The sequence below is a fragment of the Phyllostomus discolor genome, chromosome 9, assembly GCF_004126475.2.
Source record: "Phyllostomus discolor isolate MPI-MPIP mPhyDis1 chromosome 9, mPhyDis1.pri.v3, whole genome shotgun sequence".
NCBI lineage: Eukaryota > Metazoa > Chordata > Mammalia > Chiroptera > Phyllostomidae > Phyllostomus > Phyllostomus discolor.
The window spans coordinates 30,661,870-30,684,042 of NC_040911.2; the positions used below are offsets into that span (position 1 = coordinate 30,661,870).

At 34.2% G+C, this 22,173-nt stretch overlaps 1 protein-coding gene across 4 annotated transcripts in view; it reads right to left on the reverse strand.

Annotated features, from left to right (window-relative positions):
• Positions 1-537: 537 nt before the first annotated feature.
• RNF138 (ring finger protein 138) overlaps positions 538-22,173 on the reverse strand; it is a 35,406-nt gene continuing 13,770 nt past the window's right edge. For 2 of the 4 annotated variants that reach the window (XM_028524022.2, XM_028524021.2), the window contains 6 exons: positions 20,231-20,396; positions 18,387-18,502; positions 8,193-8,249; positions 7,230-7,341; positions 5,614-5,721; positions 538-4,125 (listed from right to left, as the gene is read on the reverse strand). In XM_028524022.2, the coding sequence (XP_028379823.1) occupies positions 4,057-4,125; positions 5,614-5,721; positions 7,230-7,341; positions 8,193-8,249; positions 18,387-18,502; positions 20,231-20,396 (628 nt within the window). In that variant the 3' untranslated portion in view covers positions 538-4,056. Of the gene's footprint in view, positions 4,126-5,613; positions 5,722-5,842; positions 6,830-7,229; positions 7,342-8,192; positions 8,250-18,386; positions 18,503-20,230; positions 20,397-22,173 lie in introns of those variants that run through there. The other 2 variants (XM_036009179.1, XM_028524023.2) reach the window with 2 other exon arrangements.

Genomic DNA, 22,173 nt, shown 5'->3' on the forward strand with positions numbered 1-22,173 from the left:
AATCCACAGATGAGAAGCTACATAATTTGTCTAGAACTCAGTATCAATCTACAGAATCATCAAAAACAGGTCATTTGGCCAAAGAAATTAGGCTTAGTTGTTTCAAATGCTTTCCGTATCTCAGCAAAGGAAACCTCTTATCTACTGCAGCCAGCCCTTTTATTTCTATCAGTAGCATCAGACTCTATTCCCAGAAAATATAGCCCTTACCTATTAAAATCCTGTGCCGACAAAATGCCCCCAAAAGAGGAGCTTATGAGTTCAGGTGAGAGCAGTGGAAGGCCATTGGGGTATACTCTTCACTTGTCTTCTCTTAGTTGTTATGAGCAGAATGCCAGCTATTTTTCCATTTTTACTGAGACTTGGCATCCACACCCCCACCAGGTGTCAACACACACAACCACCTGAAATACATCCAACATAACTTCCAAAAATATTAAAAAGTAGCTTTAGAAGCTACTTTCTAGCTTTTCTGTAGGACAAGTTTCTGTAGGTAAACTATTGACTAAATTAAAAACTGAAAAAAATTTCAAAACATTGAGCAAAAGTAGCCAGAAGTAACTTTTATTGGGTGCTTTCATTTGTATCAAGTATAAAAGCAGGCAAACAATCTGTGGTATCAGAGGTTAGTAATGGTGGTTATGACTAAAAGTAGGAACAAGGGGACTCAAGGGATTCTGGTAATGGATTTCCCTGATCTGAGCTCAGAGTAAAAAGCTATTACTATTGTTCACTTGGTGCACTCTCAGTATCATGTACCATTATTTTGTCCATCCAAATGTGAAATCTCCTCCCTCACGTCTTGAGTATTTTCTTCTTCATAACCTCCGTAGAATGGTTCTAATTCTGATTTCTCTTCTGGAGAAATTTGCCCCCTCCCCTGCTCATCTTGGATTCTGCAACAGTATCTTTCACCATTATACGCTTCTAAAAATTCCTATTGTTATACATATGAAATTGCATGATATAGTTTAATCCAAGTTTTTCAATCAAGTACACAATGGGATACACATTAATCTTCCTCATTCAGGAAAGCAGTGCAGCAACTGTCATCTTTCTTGGCCCCAGGATTGGACAATTGCATTTGCGGGGAGGGGGGTTTCATGCTGTAACATCCATTTTCTTAAGGTTCTTGTACTCTTTTAACCTCTTAATGACATTCACTCCCATCCTTCATCTTTTTTCAAATTGTATTGCACAATAAGAAAATTACATTGCACTCTAAATTGTATCACAGAATGAGCATTTCATACTCTTGAGTTTTATACTACACGTATTTACATGTTTTCTGGGTCACAACTGTTCTACAAAGGCTAAAATGTCACCACCTCCACAAAGGGTATTTCCTTTGAGTACCAGCCCTAAAGGGTTTCTATAAAAGTGATGATTCACCAAGATCATACCTATTGAGTAGCCCAACAGGTATATGACATTGTATTTGGCAATTTATTCCTTCAGTCCTAATATCTTACTTAAAGGTAAATTCTCCATAGAAAGTATTTATTAACCAGTTAACTTGTCTTTCTGTCTGGTTGATTGTTATCAACTAGATAGGGCTTATCTGGGCTTAAAAATCTTGCTGCATGAATACTTAATAAAACAACTTTGTAAGTTGATTAACATTTGAAATAAAGATAAAATAGGTTTATAAAGTTAAGTCCAACATACAGCATCAGCATGTGATTGCTTTCTTTTGTGCAAAATAATAGGTTATCTCATACATGTCTTCCAGAGTAAACTATGGAAATTAAATGCTATCATGTTTGCCTATAGGCAAAATTTTAGACACACAAGTAGAGAAAAACATTTTTAACTGAAAAATAAAACATCTCAAATAAGACTGTTTAATAACATAAACTGTAGTCTGTTGAAGAAAATCAACAATGGTATTGTGGTATAGTGGTATTGTGAAATTTAGAAGAGTATCAATAGTTTCCCTCTTTTATCCTGACTCAGCTTTAAGAACTTTTTCATGAATTTAAACTATAAATCTGTAAATTCCTATTTCTAAGCCACTGGCCAAAAGGAGGGGAGACTTTAAACAAACATTTCCATACTGAGGAGCTCCCAGATAACAGCAAATAAAAGTCAATATTTTCTTTATGAAAAAGTTTATATGAAAGACACACGACTATTAATGATATTGAACTAATCCACAAAATTTCAAAACACAATTTCATCAAGATGATTTCTATTACAATTTTCCTTTGAAGAAGTTCTCACATCCCAAAATGGTTTTACTTGACATACTGGAAAGTATTAAACTTTGAAAGAAAGTACTAAAGTTATTGCTTTAAACTGGAAAAACCTATGGTCAAAGTCTCTTTTTAAAAAGTTAAACAGCTATTCTTACAATTACACTCATGTAACTGCAGAGGAAATGTTCAAGCACATAGTAAACATCACTCTTTCGAATGACAGAACAAAGGCATTAGTTCATTAAGATGTATGGCTTTTTGGTGACTGTTATTTCTACCCATAAAGTCATTACTGTTTGACTGAAAAAGGTTTTTACAAAACTCCACTTGCAAAATTAACATTTTTATTAAACCAAGTTAAAAAAAGGTTCACTGTAGAAAAGTCGACAAGGGTTTTAACAAAACCAAAATATACCTTTTTATACAATATACGTATATATTAGCAGCAAACTACTTCTGAGATTTTATGTTCTTTTAGTTATTTATTTTAAAGAAAGCATAAACAATTTATATTAGTATGGAATGTGCACTAGTTCACTCTTCATCTTTTATTCTGTGATTTGGATCCTCTAATACAAGTTATGATTCTCATTAAGGAATACTAAGAACAAACCCAGTCTGACTAAGAAGCAGTGAAACAGAGTGGCTGGTAAAATGTGTCTCACTACTTCACAGTCATGCATTATCTTTTGAGAACAAATGAGCACCATAAAAACAGGTGTGTGGGTGTGTGTGTGTGTGTGTGTGTGTGAACTCAATTTCAAGGTATGATGGCAGCCAACTAGACCATTTAGCATTTGACTGTTACTTTTCAAAAATTTGGTGATATACAAAATGTTAATCAAATCAGATGAACACTTCAATCCCATATTGCTATTTTTAAATCTTAATAAATTCTGTATATGACCTGATAAACTGCATGCATATGTGTGTCTATATTATACATACACATCTTTAGATTTGCTTGTATTTCTCAAATGAGATGAAACCAAACGCTTCACTTAAATATATATGTAGAACATACAACTGAATCACCAACTGAAAGTTTCCAATTAAAGGTTCAGCTTAGCTCATCAGAAATACTGGCTATTAAAAATTCTGAAGCCAAAAAGGTGTAATTCAATCAATATACTTTAAGTTTATAAATTAGTCAGCCAAACAAACAGGATCTGAAATTACGAATTGCCTGCCAAATAAATTTTCTCTTGATATTTCCTTCTAATAGCAACAAAAATGAAATATCTTTACAATGAGCTTTCACTTTTTGAACAGTTAAAATTATTAAAGAAATCTCACTAGTCTTCAAAAATACTACATTATATAAATACTGCGTTCTTATAGTTGAATTCTTCAGCTAGAATCTGTATTAAAAATTTTTTTCCTTTGGATTGTTTAACTTAGCACTTCAAGTCTCCATTCTGCAACTCAGATAACTGGCTCAGATTTGTTAGGTTCCTATCAATCACATCTTTCAGCATTTGCTACTGTGTTTTACCTGTGTACAATAACATCAATGTGAGAAACTGCACCGAATTCCAAAAGCCACATAAGGAAAAATTCAAGAATATCTAATATAAAAAAGATAAAGTACAACAAAGATTCCCTTTTCACCATTACATTAATGAAATATAATAATTTTAATGCATTTAAAGATAATGTCCTAATGTTCATTTTTTAACTTATCAAAAGAATAAAATTTTTAGATGGCCCATGTTTAGTTTTCAATTAAAAAACTAAAACAATAGACTGAATTACTTTTATTAATATACACATCAAGTTATTGAAATGGTGACTTCATGTAGCTTTCTCCTTAAAGATGGCACTTGCAGGTACAAAGATGCACAGATGTCTACAGCCTTCAGATGTTTACTTGAAAAGATTCTTCAACAGCAGTTTGATACTGGGTTTCCTCATCTAGCTGAAGATTCTAAAAACGATAATGTTAAAATGTCAATAGGAAAAAACACAGTACACTATTCAATACTTTGCCCCTATATATTACTCATCTTGACATATATACTAGCTTGGGGTGCATGAGAAGGTAAAAACTATAGCTCATTCAATCTGAGTTATACTACTACTCCTAAGTTAAATTCTATTTGCTATCAATTACATCCTATGGGTTTGCTTTAGAATAGGCTCCCACTTGACAATCTTGAATAATTAAAATTACATATTTTTCTGAGGCAAAGTAAAACAATCTACCAAATATACCAAAAGGGGCTCAACAAATATGTTTTTGCTTTTCCAAATACACAGTCTTCCATACATAGTAACTTTCTTACTTACAATGAGAGTTTTAGAATAATCTACAATTACTTCATAAAAATATTAACATTATAGGAGTACACCTGAATTTTACATATATTTGAATTGTTATTTTTAAATAGTATGATTAGCCCTGGCTGGTATGGTTCATTAGATTGAGTGCCAGGTCTGCAAACCAAAGGGTCTCCCCTTCCATTTCCCAGTCATGGCACATGCCTGGGTTTCGGGCCGGGTCCCCAGTGGGGAAGTGCATGAGAGGCAACCACACATTGATGTTTCTTAAGTCCCTCTTCTTATCCCTCCCTTCCCCTCTGTCTAAAAATAAATAAATAAAATCTTTTAAAAATAGTATGATTAAAGATGCAAATTCCACAAAATATTTATCAAGAATGATTTCAACACTGGAAGGTAGAGAAAAGTGTAAACTCTATCCATGCCATTGTCAGAGTTGCATATGCCTGTACTTACTACCTAAACTTGAAAACAAGTATCAACTATTCTTTGTCAAAATTAATTTTAAATTAGTTAAGGTTTAAATTCACTAAAGTGAATGAAATGTAATTTCACAATAAGTAAAACAAAAGCCACATGTATTTTTTTTTATTATAACACATTTGGAAGGCAGAAATTAACTGCATGTTTTCTTTGGGGATCCATTTTTTGCATTATGTAACTTTCCTCGCTGTTAAAACAGTCAATTAAGGCCAAACTCTACCATTCAACCCAGCTTTACTTGATAATTAAGCTCCCTCATTTTTGAAAATGTGTCTCACATGCTACATATATGTATTATAATGGGTTTAGAAAGCAACTTCACGAAAAATACATCCTCCTTAACCCGTTGTACCAATTTTACTTCTCTAGCAATTAGTTTTCCCTTATACAGTTTTCATATAAATAATTTTGTTAATCTGAGGGTTTGTTCTTCCCCTTATTATTTATCTCTCTGCTACAGGTAGGCATTATATTGAACTTAACTCTTTCACAAACCAAAATTCACCTATATTATTATAGAAACAATAGAATTTGCTCTGTAACCATTCAATATGATACAACAGCTTGCCTCAAAACTCACATCTAGATTGAAAAAGTTAATATAACTTGAATACTTAAACAGTATTTTCTTAATCTTGAAGAATTCACTTACCACAAATTCTCCATAATCAAACTGATGTCTTTGATTTAGATGGCTAACGAAATTTCTAGTAATCTGGCTAGGATCTCCCCAAGGAAGAGACACACAAATAGGACACGTCTATAAGAAACAATGTTTTATATTTAAAAAATGAAAATAAAATGTTATAATTATTGAAAGTATTAAACAGACTTATAAAACTGAAAACACCTACATGAAAAGCATTCTACAACCAAATTCCATGACTATATCATTTGTCAACCAAATTACCCTAGATAAATTATGCCATTCTAATACAGCACAATAAAAAGGCAATCTTATACATTCTATTACTTAAACCTCCAACTACACAACAATTTCGACAGAAACAACACATCTAACCTTTAACACTATTTGTAATGGTAGTTATCATTAAGCAGTATGTAATCTCATTCGAGCCACATAATAACTGTAATGTAATTATTATAAGCTTTATTTCATTTATAAGTAAAATGAAAGTGTAGTAAACAAATTGTATTCTTAAGGTTTTAAATGAAGTACATCTTTAAAAATGAATGAATGACATTCTGAAATGAAGAACTTTAGTTACTGGACTCTAGCCAAAAGTCTACGCTTTATTGAACAAAACATAGAAACAAAAATTTGCTAAAAGCGCAATATAAAACAAATAAAATCTCTTAAATATTGTGTTTTTTTCCTAGAGATATCTTTGGCACTGTATTTGTTTATTTAACAGTAACTGATCCTTTCCTAAGGAGCAAAGTCTGTGGTATGTCTCCCTTAGTGCTAGAAGACAAGTTTAAGGGCATCCTCAATAATTACTGAGGCATATTCTTTCAGAATTTTTTTCTAGTACATCCACTAAAACTGCGTAGAAATATCTACAATCCTTATTTTATTTGTAATATTTCCTTCTATTCTTATTTCTGAAGAAAATGTTTATATATCGAAATGTACAGCTGAAAGGGCAGTATCTCTCCTAGCTCAGTTTGTCCTGTTTCACCCGCAATTGAAATCACTTACCTGTGAAACTCATGTTCCAAATGAGGAGTTGTAGGATCATTAACACAATGTTGGAATCCTGCACTCTGCACTATCTCCTTCATTCATCAAAAAGGTCTCACCACTTTCTTACACACTCTCAAAATGGTATCAAAAAGATATATATGCATCAAAAAGTAAGTATGATTTCTTTCCTTCCTTGCTGTATGAATTCATATACTAGATTCTGCAAGGATACAAATTAAAAATACCTAGTGACTTTATTTTTACTTATAGTTTTCACCTACAACAGATCCACCTGACCAGATCAAGCTGACTACATCCTATAGACCAAGTAACTGAGCAATGCCAGAGTTAGGTAATAAATCCCCAGTTCACCTTTCACTACTTCACTCTTCTCTAGATTATTCTTCTACATTACCGTCACAATAAGAATCTCCCTTTCATAAGTAAATTACTGAAATCTCGTAATACTTCAAATCTTTCATCTTTTGCTGACAGAAATCTACCTTACTGATAATGCCCCTTCCAAATTTAAATCAACTACCTTCCCTGCTATATGCATGATGTGAAATAAATGGAACAGCATACTTAAGCTGAAGACTATTAGAAACATATGTACTTACCACAGGAACTATCTGAAAGAGGTGATTACTGTTACAGTGATCCAATAAACGCTGTCTAGTAAAATTTGATTCTTGACACAAGGGACACTTAAACGTGGGATGCCCAGAAGAACTATAAAACAATTTAAAATGAAGTATACTTAATTTGAAATTACATATCACAACACAAAAGTCATGCTCTCCTGTTTTTTAACCAGTTACTACAAGGTTCCTTTTTTAAGTTACAATTATTAGACTACTCAAAGATTCTCTAATTTTGAAGGAGGAAAAAAAACCCCTATGTTTTCAATAAATAATCTACAATCAATGTTTCCAGTCTCATTTTAATGTCTCAGTAAACCTTTTCATGATGCCTCTAGACCAAAACAAAACCAAACCTTACTGTTCCATGTATTAAGTAGTTAGATCCAAACAACTTAATGTGGTCATCCATGTGAGGACAACAGATGCCACTGCACGCACCTTGAAATTTTTAAATGTCCTGTGATGTCCCCGTTTGGAAACCTTCTATCCCCCTATCTAGGAACTTAATTTTGAAAAGACTTCCAACATCTTTCACCTATCCCAGTCTCTGGAACTCTAATATACAAAATCCCTAGGAAAAAGTAAAAAAACAAAAAAAGCACTGATAAGTGCTGATCAGTATTTCAAAACATTTTGAGGATCATGCATCACTGGGTTTCAATACCTCTGAATTTCAGCAAGGGACAGTTCAATATTGACAACTCTACCTAAATTATGCATGAAAGAAACCTAACCATAGTGAAAGAGGATAGCTAAAAACTCTTCCAATTTAATGCGATCCATAAAAGCAGCAACTGTAGCATTTGTTTCTAAACTACCAAGTTCTAGCATTGCGTCTGGTGATTTAATTAAATAAAAAGCTTTTAACTCAAAAGTCTATTACTATAAAATAATAAAGTGGTATTATTTACTAAAGTAGCAGGATTTTCAAAAGCTTACCTTGTATTCTCTTGATAAGTTTCTACGTTATCAGATGTGGATGTTTCACTCCTATTACTTAAGAAGCATACGGGGGATAAAGTTAATACCTCAAGTAATAAAGCACATTATAGATTCATCAACTTGAACTGCTAATGAAGAAAACTAGTCCAAATTTGTTTTAAAAGCCCAAACTTCAAATTGTTCTGAACAACGAAACACATGGCATTAATTACTTTTCAAATAAATTCTGATTAAGACTGTTTACTACGTCCTTATCATGTCCTTCAAAATTAATATATGCCATTACAAAAGTATAAGAATGTAGAATTTTGCAGAATTATCTTAAATCTACAGCATGATAACATTTCTCCAGGTCCTTCAGACTTTAAAATTAAGAATACCTCTACCTCTATCCAAGCTAGTATGTATCTGAATGCTGGGGTAGGCTCAAGAATCCATGAACTTTTTGGTTTGCAAGTAGGATATGTTTTAAGGTTGTGGTCTTCAAAGTAGAATAGGTTTAAGAAAATATTTGATAGTTCATTTTCCAAAAGGAAACTAAGCTCTCCAACATTTAAAATATATAGAACAACTCGACATCCTCATTCAGACCCCATGCCTGAATTACGAGTCATATGCATTATTAGAGGAATCCTGAGGGAAGAGTGAGTATTCCATACAGGGACATTACAGAATTTCATCAATGTGGTCAATTATATAAAAACACCTTTCAATAGCAGAAATGTTAAAACAGAAATGAGATAGCTAGTGAACAAAAAATATACAAGGTATATATACCACATAGATTTAAAAGGGTTGTTAAACTTAAAAATTGGTTATTCATTTTTCTTTTACAAAAAGACAAGCAGCATAGCTGGTACTCCACATCCAAGGATTTTGAATCTGCAGAATCAACCAACTGTGGACTGAAAACACACAGGAAAAAAAAAATCTCAAGAAGTCCCAAAAAGCAAAACTTGAATTTGCCACACACGGAACACTATGCTAAATCCATGTGAATGACATGATGCATAGGCAAAGCCTGCTGTAGCCTATTTGCAAATATGGGTTATAGGCAAATGCTATGCTTTTTTATATAAGGGATCTGAGCATCCTCAGATTGTGGTATCTGAGAAGGGTCCTGGGACCAATCTCCCTAACATGCTCTTTCCTTTTTAAATTTTCTTTTCTCGGTTTATTTTTTCATAATAAGCTACATATAACAAGGTGTATTTGGTGCAAAGATACCCTTCCAATAACAGTTCCCTTCTGTGAAGATAACAATGCGATCTCTCCACACATATTCTATGCTAGGCAAAAGAAGCAAACTCCCATTTAATACTCAAATAAGAGACTATTAAACCACAATTTTGCACCTTTCTGGCAGATTAATATCTGCTAGGTATAGGTAAAGATGGCATTTTAATAATATGGAGACTAACAACTGCTTTTTAAAACAAACTCAACCTATTAAAAAGATGTTATAATTTTGTTACCCAAACAGTATGTCACCTATTTCTTAAAGTCTCACATCTATATATTTAAGCTTGGTGACAGGTTTTTCTATTCAGTTTTTAAATTATCTATATAAATATAATTATTGAGTTTTAACATGTCCTTTAAAAATATAACAACTTCTGACTGGTTTGTAGAAACACCTGTAACATTAGCAGGAAAGATGAGATTGAAAATCTTATTAATCTCAACCTATGACATAATTCTTCCATTTGGATCAACATTTTACTGTGTGGTAGCTGTCCTGTTTTCAGGTATCACAGTCATCAAAACCAGCGTCAAAGTAAAGTGAACTTAGATCCAAATTTCTAATTACTGTACCACAGTGTTACACTAAGATTTTTAAAAATTTAAGAAAGCATAGTCAGCAATATTATTTTCAGTGAAGTATTAAAAAACTTTCAAAATAAAAAAATTTATGCCATTAAATAAAGCAAAATTTATTCTTAAATAACTTTTTCATCTTTACTTCAATTTTACATTTTATAATGTACATAAAATACCAGTACCATAAAATACATACATAGTTTTTATATAAACACATATTCTAGGCATACTTGCTCATATTTTTCATTAATGAGGTATGCAATCACAAAATTCTGATTTAAAAAATTTTAATATCAAAATTAATGTCCTTTTAAAATACTTTTGTCTATCTCCTATTATAATTCCCTATTTTTCATTATTACTATCATTGTATCAATCTAGTCTTTCCTAATCATCCTATATCATGCCTTGGCTACTACTGGTAGCCTACTCATTTATTTTAGAAATGCATGAATGGGTTCAACAACAAATCTATTACTGACACCATATTTTCAACTAAAAATAAACATGTGAGACTACCTCAAACTAAAAAGCTACTACACAGCAAAGAAAACAATTAAACTATTTGCAAACCATGTATCTAATGTAGGATTAATTACAAAACACATAAGGAACTCCTACAACTCAATAGCAAAAAGCTAATTACAAAAAGTGCTAAAAACTTGAATAGACATTTCTCCAACGATGAAATACCAATAGCCAACTGGTATATGAAAAGATTCTCAATGTCACTAATCATCCGAGGACTGTAAACCAAAACCATAATAAGATGGTATCTCACATCTGTTATGACAGCTATTATTTTTTTAAAAAGTGTTTGTGAGGATGTGAAGAAATTGGCACCCCTGTATACTGTTGGTAGGAATGCAAAATAGTGCAGCTGCTATAGAAAATAGAACTACCACATGATCTAGCAATCCCCCTTATGGGTATTTATCCAAAAGGACTGAAATCAAGACCGAAGAGTTGCAGATCTATTCACAATAGCCAAGACATGGAAAGAACTTTGTGAACAGATAAAGAAAATATGGTATATAAATACAATGAAATATTATTAATCCTTGAAAAAAAAAAGAAAGAAAGAAAGAAACCCTGCAAATGTGACAGCATGAATGAACCTTGGGGACATTATACTAAGTTAAAGATAGTCACAAGGCAAATACTGCATGAGTCTACTTATATGAGGTATCTAAAATAGTCAAACTCTTAAAAAAATAAAAATAAAAATAAAAATAAAATAAAATAAAATAAGTCAAACTCTTAAAAGCAAATAGAATGATGGTTGCCAAGGGCTAGGGGAAAGAGGAGGAGGAAATGAGTTGGTAATCAACACATACAATTTCGGTTAATGCAAAATAGGGTCTAGAGAGCTGTTGTACAACATGGTGCCTACAGATAATATTGTACACTTAAAAATCTGTTAAGTATTCTTACTACAATAAAAAATAAAACTATGTATGACTATGTCGCTTTATGCTAAATTGTGATATTCCCTAACACAGTTTTCAAAATACTAAAGTATTTTATTTCTAGTCTTTTTAGAATATAAAGAAAAATCTCAAGTTCTATGTTTACATTTTACAAAACAGCAAAAAAATTTCAATTTTGAGTACAAAAATATACTTGTAATACATGTAATAAAGGATTATTATCTAGAATACATAAAGAATGCCTATAAAATAGAAAAGGGCATTTTATTCAATGCTTGTAACAGATTGTATTTAGCCACTTAAAATGTTCAATACTTTTGGCCCTGGCTGGTGTTGCTCAGAGGACTGAGCACCAGCCTGGGAAATGAAAGGTCACTGGGTCAATTCCCAGTCAGGGCCCATGCCTGGGTTGCCTATGAGGCAACTGACTGATGTATCTCTCACATACTGATATTTCTCTCCCTCTCTTTCTCCCTCCCTTCCCCTCTCTCTGAAAGTAAGTAAATAAAATCTTTTTTTAAAAAAGATACATATTGCCCTGGCTGGCGTAGCTCAGTGGATTGAGCTCGGGCTGGGAACCAAAGTGTCCCAGGTTCTATTCCCAGCCAGGGTACATTCCTGGGTTGCAGGCCACAATCCCCAGCAACCGCACATTGATGTCTCTCTCTCTCTCTCCCCCCTCCCTCCCTTCCCTCTCTAAAAATAAATAAATAAAATCTTTAAAAAAAAGTCTAAAAAAAAAAAAGATACAAATTTAAAACATAAAGTTCAACACCTTGGAGAGAAATCTATTAAGAACAATGGAAGAACTGTATTTGGACTAAACAGTCTGAGCTTACTGATACCGAGTTTACAAAGAGTCAAGATTAGTAGGAAAAGCCTGCAAAGAAACCAAAATAATTTCCAAAGAAGATAAATAGAATGTGTTTCAGTTTATCTTAATGATTACATGTATTCTCCTTTTCTCCTCCTCCTCACTTCTAGGGGCTAATGAAAACAGAAAGATACAGTCTTATATGTTAAAAGCAGAATTTTATTGTTATGAATTAGAAATGGCCGTAGTAAAACAAATAGCACTGTTATATAATTATCAGAAACTCCCCATGCCAATGTAATAATTTGTTAAATAAACATCCTCCAAGTTTTACTAGTTTATAGTTCTACCCTGAATGATCTGACTGAAATCAGTGCTAGCTGATTCTGAATCACTCAACTGAAAGTTATACTACTCATATATATATGGAAAAGGGGATTATGTCTATGTAACCCATCCTTGTATATTCAATAACATGTAGAATGTGCCCAGTAGTTCAGAAAGTACAATAAATATATGTTGAATAATGAAATGTTCCCTGGGCAGACAGCTCAGTTAGTTAGAGCATCATCCCAGTATGCTAAGTTGCAGGTTTGATCCCTGGTCAGGGCACATATAAGAAGCAACCAATGAATGCATAAATAAATGGAACAATAAGCTGATGATTCTCCCTCTCCTTCTCTAAAATCAATAAGTAAAAATCTTAAAAAACAGAATAGTGAAATGATCTGTGGATTTTCAAAAAAATTTGACTTTTAAAGACCACTTTAAAAATTTCTATAACCAGAGTCCAGAGTCTTAATCACCCATCTGTACTTATGAGAAAATACTGCAAACTGTACTCTAAGAAAGCACAGGCTCTATTCTGAGGTGGTCCCTTGGATTTTCTACAGAAAGGTTTTGGGTTTTGTTTATTTTTTTTAAAGATTTTATTTATTTATTTTTAGAGAGGGAAGGGAGGGAGAAAGTGAGAGAGAGAGAAACATCAATGTGTGGATGATGGGGGTCATGGCCTGCAACCCAGGCATGTACCCTGACTAGGAATCAAACCTGCAACACTTTGGTTCGCAGCCTGCACTCAATCCACTGAGCTACGCCAGCCAGGGTGGTTTTGTTTATTTTTTTAATCCTCATCCAAGGATATGTTTATTGATTTCAAAGAGACAGAGGAAGGGAGAGACAAACATCAATGTAAGAGAAACATCAATCAGTTGCCTCCCATACCACCCCAACTAGGGATGGAATCTGTAACCTAGGTATAAACCCTGACCAGGGATCGAACCCACAACCTTTCTGTGTACAGGATAATACTCCAACCAACTGAGCCACCCAGCCAGGGCCAGAAAGGTCCTTATTAAAATAATGAATCTTCATAAGATGTCACCAAACCCTGCTAAACTAATAACTACAGCATGGACCTGTTCTAAATCAACAATATAAAATATATCTGCTATCCAATTACTTGACAAAGAGTAGAAACTTTAAATTCTCCAAAATAAAGTTTATAAAAAGCATGGCTACTAGCCCTGGCCAGGTGGCTGTGTTGGCTCCATACACAAAAAGGTTGTGAGTTCAATCCTTGGTCAGGGCACATACTTAGGTTGCAGGTTCAATCCCAGGTCAGGGTGCATACAGTAGGCAACGAATCAATGATTCTCTCACATTGATGTTTTTCTCTTTCCCTTCCTCTCTCTCTAAAATCAATAAAACATATCCTCGGGTAAGGATTTTAAAAAAGCGTAGCTGCTAGAAATAATATCCATGGAGAACTATCTGAATGTATGTATCTTGTCCATTCTATCACCAAACCTAGCCAGAATATCACAGAAAAGCCCCTGAAAGAAAAGCTTTAATAAATTGCAATAGTGCATGTGACAGCCTGCACTGAAGGTCTTTAAAATACAGCCCTAAGTCATTACCCAGACTCCTCTCCAGCAAAATTGCCTTGACTGACTACATTCCTCTCCAACTGCCCTCTCTACACAGCTTCCTTTCTCCAAGTTCTAGTATCAGCTTTCTCCCCTTCCGTTTTCATTACACCCAGCATCTATCACTATTCTTGATGATTTTCTATAACCTTCTCACATACCGTCCCTGATACCCTACTCTTACTACCTAATTTGAACATATTATCTGGTTCTTCCCAAGATCTTCACTATATTCTGACTTTATATCTTTTATTTCCTAACAACTTTTTAAACTTTTCCTTTCTTCACCAATTTCCTTACAAAAATTGAAATACAAACTCAATTTTTCTATTGCAATTAGAATTTTGCATAAAATATAAATATGAATGTGGTATTCTGGATAAAAGGATATACATAAATCTATAAAATAAATTTAAGTATAAATAAATATAAAGTATTAGACCATCTAGTTCTAAGTCTTCAGAGAAAAGAAAAAGTCCACCAGCTGGCAAAGTATAGGTTGAGGTGGTGAGGAAAGGGGGCACTTCTGGTAAAAGTATGGAGGTAAGAGAGGGATTACAATGATAATGACAAGGATTAAAAACTAACATTTACCAAAGAAAGTACTATTCAGTATGCTTTACCTGTATTAATCTATTTATTGACTCCTAATCCACTGAAGTGCTAATAGTATCTTCACCATCAACTTTTTTTAAACAGATGAGAAAACTGAGGTACAATTTCTTACCAAAATCATACAATTAGCAAGTCACAGAGTCTGGGACCTAGACAGTCTGGTTCGAAGCCTTCATTTTTAACTTCTAAGTTATATTGCTTCTCAAGGACGACAAGGGTATAACACAAATAATTCAACATAACTAAAGCATATGATAAAATGATAGGAAGTCAAACATAAAGGTTAAAAAGAAAGGCAAGTGTCAGATCAAAAAGGGCTTTAGAATAAGAAATTTTGTCTTGTAAGCCATTTGTTGGATTTTAGATCAAGAAACCCCTTAAGAATCGTCACCTCTCCAGAAAAAAAAAAATGTACATAAACAAAAATTTAGCAGTTTAGGTGGTTTAGAGCCCTTAGTGACCCATGGAACCTTGGATGAGAAACACTGTTATGGTGCTATGAGACGTCATTAACAAGGTATAGGGAGAAAGGTACAAGGACAGGAAGAAAGAGATCAGAATTGCACTTCTGAAATATCACTTTAGCTAGAGTATATAGGACAGATTAAAGAAAAACCACTACCTAAAGTCCTACTGCAATAAACAGTTCAAGTGAGAGATGGTGAGGGCTTGAGCTAGGGAAGTGACAACAGAGACAGAAAAGAAGAACACAAATGAGGAATACTATTAGAAATCACGACTAAAGAAAACATCAGTGAAAAGGGAACCAACTGTATGGGAAAATATATTTGCCAACAATACCTTTTACAAGGGTTTGAGCTCCAAAATATATAAAGAACTCACATGACTCCACTCCAGGAAGACAAACAATCGAATTAAAAAATTAGCACAGGCCCCTGGCTGGTGTGGCTCCGTCTGGCTGAGTGCCAGACTGCAAACCAAAGGGTTGCTGGTTCAATTCCTGGTCAAGGTGCATGCCTGGGTTGTGGGCCAAGTCCCCAGCGGTGGGGGGGAGTAGGGGGCACGTGCAAGAGAAGCAACCACGCACTGATGTTTCTCTCCATCTATTTCTACCCCTTCCCTTCCCCCTAAAAATTAATAAGCAAGTAAGTAAGTAAATAAATAAATAAATATTTTTTAAATAGGGGCAAAGGACCTGAACACTTCTTCAGGGAGCATATTCAGAAGGCCCAGAGACATGAAAGGATGCTCAGCATCACTGGCCATCACACAGATGCAAATTAAAACCACAATGAGATATCACTTCACACCAGTCAGAATGGCCATCATTAACAAATCAATAAACAACAAGTGCTGGCAAGGTTGTAGAGACAAGGGAACCCTAGCACACTATCGGTGGGAATGCAGACTGGTGCAGCCAGTGTGAAAAACAGTACGGAATTTCCTCAGAAAACTAAAAATGGAACTGCCTTTGGATCTGGGATTATACCCTAAGAATCCCGAATCACCAATTCAAAAGAACCTATGCACCCCAATGTTCACAGCAGCACAATTTACTATAGCCAAGTTTTGGAAGCACCCCAAGTGGACATCAGTAAATGAATAGATCAAAATGGGATACTACACAGCAGGAAGAAAGAAGGAACTACTACCCTTTGTGACAGCATGGATGGAACTGGAAAGCATGAATGCTAAATGAAATAAGCCAGGCAGTCAAAGACAAATACCATATGATCTCACCTGTAAGTGGAACCTAATCAACAAAACAAACGAGCAAACAAAATATAACCAGAGGCATTGAAATAAAAAACAAACTGACAATGACTAGGGGGGAGGGGGATTGAGGGGGAATATAGGGGAAGGGTCACCAAGAAACATATAATAAAGGACCCATGGACAAAGCCAACGGGGGGGGGGGGGGGGGGGGGGGGGATTGAGTGTGGGAGGGGAATGGTGGAGCGTGGTGGGGGAAACTGGGGACAACTGTAGTTGAACAACAATAAAAATAAATAAATTTTTTAAAAATAAAATAAAATAAAAAAGAAATCCATGGTATCTATAACCAATTAGATCTGAGGAGTAAGAAGGAAGAAGGCACATCTCCTAAGAGAATTTAGTCATTTCACACTCAGTGATTGCACAAATCATATGTATTAGGAACTTTCTTAAGAGCTGGAGATACAATGTTCAACAAGACAAATACCATCCCTGCCCCTAAGAATAATCTATTGAGTTATTAACAAATTGTTGAGTAATTTCAATACAGAAGTACAATAATAAAAAAATAATAGATGAAGGAACCAAAGGGAATTTTTAAAAATTGTCATCCAATGACATTAAGTAAAATGAGAACATGAAAGCATTCTGCAGAATAGGCAATCAAGAAATTACTAAAGACAGAACAGTTTTAACTGAGAAGTACATAAAAAGCATACCAAAGTATGAGTGATTACATTACCAAAAATTAGCAACATGTGAAATGAACTGCTACCAAAATAAAATCACAAGAGTCTCTGCTTAACATACTCTCTCATGGGCCTTTCTATAATACTGCCAATACTGCCTTCTTTTTTTTTTTTTAGACAGTTGTGTGCGTGTGCTTGCTATTCAGTTTTTAAAAGTTAAACGCTTCATTGTTAGGATACATGCAGGGGTGGTAATACTATTTTTAAAAAAAGGGAATGACCCAAAAAAGAGGATAGTGGTTACCTCTGAGCATATGGAGTTCAGATGATCATAGGCTCAAAAGGAGATTCTAAGGTCCTAGAAAGTGTTCTATTTCTTGACCTGGGTTAGCAGATAATTAGGTATTTATCACTATTTTTAAATAGTGATTTACTAAAAATGCATATTTTTAAATATGCATTTTGGCCTCTCTTCTACATGAAATACATTTAATAAAGTGTCTAATATACAGAAATCTGAGACACTAAGATATAAATTAAGCCAAAATCTAGTTTTCAAAAAAAAAAAGAGACTAACCTAGAACTAAGAATTTAACAGTACAAGGTCTCACTTTTAAATATCTCATTATCAGAGTAAAAAATCTCAAACAACTCTATTTCTTAGGTAGTAAAATTTTTCTAGTTTTTAAACAATCTCACTTACAAAAGAAAACAGCCTTCAACTCTCAAGTCTATTTTTTATTCAAAAAACTGTAGATTTTCCTAAAATGATTTTATTTTAAAGATTTTATTTATTTCCTTTAAGAGAGAGAGGAAGGAAGGGAGAAAGAGAGGTAGAGAAACATTGATGTGCAAGAAGGTACATCAGTCAGTTGCCTCTTGCATGCCTCTTACTGGGAACCTGGCCCACAATCCAGGCATGTGCCCTGACTGGGAATCAAAACGGCGACCTTTTGGTTCACAGGCTGGCATTCAATCTGCTAAACCATACCAGCCAGTGCTCCTAAAATGATTTTTAAATCACATGAACTTAAAGTTAATCTCGTACATGTAATCTTACATATATCAAACTTCTGAATACACAAATAATATAGTTCTCATATCATGTCACTTTACAAACCCAAACACATAAAACAAAACACACTTATCATATAGTTCCCAAAACAATTTCCATTTCAACTATAAAAATTATCTTTTTAAGAATAAATATTGCTTACCTGCTCCCTACTGAATCTTGAGAGATCTGAAAGTTTGGAATGATAGCAGAAACACCATATTCATCTTGATACTTCTTACAAGACTTGTAATGATGTCTCATGCGATAGAATTTAATCTGTAAATTATTAAAATGTAACATGACTTCTTTTAAAAAAACAATTTTATTTATATAGCTAAAGGAATAAAAAAGGCACAGAGAACACTCTGGATGGTGCTGTTTTAAATCACTAGGCACAGAAAGATCTATCCACACCTTCAGGAGTGAGGGCAGCCCTCTAGTAGCCCTAAACAAACACAGTAAAGAAAGCACTGAACAGTCCAACTGTCGACAGCAAGAACAGTACCAGGTGTTAGGCCAATGCAGTCAGACCAGACCTTTATTCAGCAACCTCAGTACTTGAATTCTAGCTAAGAAAGAATTCAGAGTCAAGACTTGAACTATAAAAGAAAGTTTATTTAGAAAGTCACAGAGGTAGAATATGTGAACTGTAGAAGAAATGGGCTTAGGGAACAAGTTGCAGAGGCAAAAGAAGGGCTCTTAGAGCTTAGAAGAGAGAGGCAAGAAAAATGTGGCTAAGAGGAACAGGGTGGGGAAAGGAGTAGGTGTGCTCCCTAGAGAGAGCCACTGTAACGTGACTTTTATTTTTATATAAAATTCACAAAATGTGACATACTGTCAAAATGGGGGGGATAAAAAATTGATAAACTAAATATTCCATTGAAACAAGATTTTTTTAAATAAGTGATTTAATTCTTAATGTGTCTCTGTACATTAGGTGAACTGACAATGGAAAAGAGTCCATCTGTCTGTAAACTCACTGCAAAAAATATTAAATAATTTAACACTTGAAACAATACTAATAATATACAAAAAAAATGAAAGTACTACAAAGATGCCTCATGGTATTGGGTATTTATTCTTTAACTACTGCAACTTGGCAGAATCAGAAAGCACTTTAAAAAACTACATTCCTTGGTTAACACTTGGAACATTTTTCAGTTTCTCACTGAAGGACAGAGCCAAAAATCTCTCAAGTGTAGCTTCCAGCTTCACTTCATTGCCCTGTCAGTTAAGACCTCCCTCAAAGAGATGGAAACACAGATCTGACTTGTGTAAATGCATGAAATAGCAACCGGGTTTACTCACTGACTGTATTAGCTATTTGAAAAAGTGGCTGCAATAAATCCACAAACACATGGATATACTCAAGGCCTAACCACACTTCATCATTGCACTCCTTCTCCAAATGAGAGAACAATAAAATCCAGATTGGAGAATTAATGCCAGTTACTTGTCAATAGCTAATTTTCCCACTTGCTCCTTAAAACTTCAGCGAAGTCTTCTGTTGATATTTTGTGATTTCTTAGATGAAACAGATAAACAAACAAGTGGGCAGCTAATGATTCCTTGACTACAAAAATTCATTTGGTTATTTCTATATGCAAAATTGCAATGATGATACTACCATCAGAAAAACTATTTAATGGTTGAATTTGTATCAGAATGGGGTTTAAATGAGTAGAACACCAGTTTGCTCATTTTCATTTAGTTCATATTATCTATGTTTAGTAGATAATAAATGAGAAATTACTTTGAGAAAAAAAGAATATGGTAAAACTTATGGTAAATTCAGAGACTGTGTCTTTCAGTCTCTGTTTTCAGGAAAGCTTATAATCTATAGCCATAGATTTTTTTTCTTTTTTCTTTTACTTTTTGGCATTTTCAGCCCAATTATTAATCTAAATAACTTCTTTCTCTTCAAAACGGCACCCACAAAGAATATTCAGACAGGAATTTCAGAGTAAAACTTGACTTTCAAAGGCTATGTCATATTTACTGTACCTGTTTTGCACAGCATCTGCAGCTACCAGACAACTTCCTCATGACATTTTCAAGGTCTAAAGCCCGTTCAGGACATGCTCTTTCTCTTCTAGTCACAGTTCCACGACAGAGGGGACAATGTATTCCACTTTCTCTCATTGCAGTCAGGAAACATTTTCTACAGAAACTAAACCAAACATGTATGACATGTTAACTACAGAAAATAGTAGTCTTTTAGTTGCCATGATTAAAAACGAACAAGCACTTATGAATATGTACTCAGATAAAAGTAAGTTAGGCTGTTCACATGTACATAAATCCTGAAAGAAGTGGGATATACTGCTTGGAGAAGGAAATGACAGGAGCTTCTAGAGTGTTGAATAAACAGGTATGCTTGGTTTGGGAAAAACTCATTAAGCTGGACATTTATGATGGGACACTTTTCTATTATTTATATTATACATAAATGAAAAAATTAATTAGGAGTAAAAAACAAGGATAATTATTAAAATTATTATAAATAATAGTTAAACTAAGAGTATCCTTCCCCTGGCTGGCGTAGCTCAGTGGATTGAGCACGGGCTGTGAACCAAAGTGTCGCAGGTTCGATTCCCAGTCAGGGTACATGCCTAGGTTGTAGGCCACGGCCCCCAGCAACCGCACATTGATGTTTCTCTCTCTTTCTCCCTCCCTTCCCTCTAAAAAATAAAATAATAAAATCTTAAAAAAAAGACTATCCTGTAACTAATGTAAAATAATATTGAATATAAACTGTAATTTAAAATTTTGAGATTATCATCTAATCAGGCTTAAAATAAATATTTTAGAATCCAGAGCAAAAATATAGCTGCACGTAGAGAAAACTGAATGACCAGTATGATTTTTAAAAGAACCACATGCACATAAATAACTGAAAATTTTTAATTAAACATTTTTAAGTAAATTTTATTCATTATGCTATTACAGTTGTCCCATTGTTTTCTCCCCTTTATCGATCTCAGCTCTCTACCACCCCTATAGCATTCCCCCTTCTTAGTTCATGTCCATGGGTCATACATATAAGTTCTTTGGCTTTTCCATTTCCTATTCCTTGTACCATTCCCCCCATTCCCATGCCTCCCCCTCCCCACTGGTAACCCTCCATGTGATCTCCATTTCTGTGATTCTGTTCCTGTTTCAGTTGTTTGCTTAGTTTGTTTTTGTTTTTTAGGTTCAGTTGTTGAGAGTTGTGAGTTTGTTGTCATTTTATTGTTCATAGTTTTGATCATCTTTTTCTTAGGTAAGTCCCTTTAACATTTCATGTAATAAGGGCCTGGTAATAATGAACTCCCTTTTTACCTTATCTGGGAAGCACTTTATCTGCCCTTCCATTCAAAATGACAACTTTGCTGAACAGAGTAATCTTGGATGTAGGTCCTTGCCTTTCATGACTTCAAATACTTCTTTCCAGCCCCTTCTTGCCTATAAGGTTTCTTCTGAGAAATCAGCTGACAGTCTTATGGGAACTCCTTTGTAGGTAACTGTCTCCTCTTCTCTTGCTGCATTTAAGATTCTCTCCTTATCTTTAACCTTGGGTAATGTAATTATTATGTGCCTTGGTGTGTACACTTCCTTGGGTCCAACTTCTTTGGGACTCTCTGAGTTTCCTGGACTTCCTAGAAGACTATTTCTTTTGCCAGACTGGGGAAGTTCTCCATCATATTTTCAAGTCAGTTTTCAATTTCTTGCTCTTCCTCTTCTCCTTTTGGCACCCCTATTATTCAGATGTTAGAATGTTTAAAGTTGTCCCGAGGTTTTTAAGCCTCTCTTCAGTTTTTTGAATGCTTGTTTCTTCATTCCCTTCTGGTTGAACATTTATTTCTTCCTTCTTTTCCAAATCACTGATTTGAGTCCCAGTTTCCTTCACTTCACTCTTGGCTCCCTGTACATTTTTCTTTATTTTACTTTGCATAGACTTTACTTCT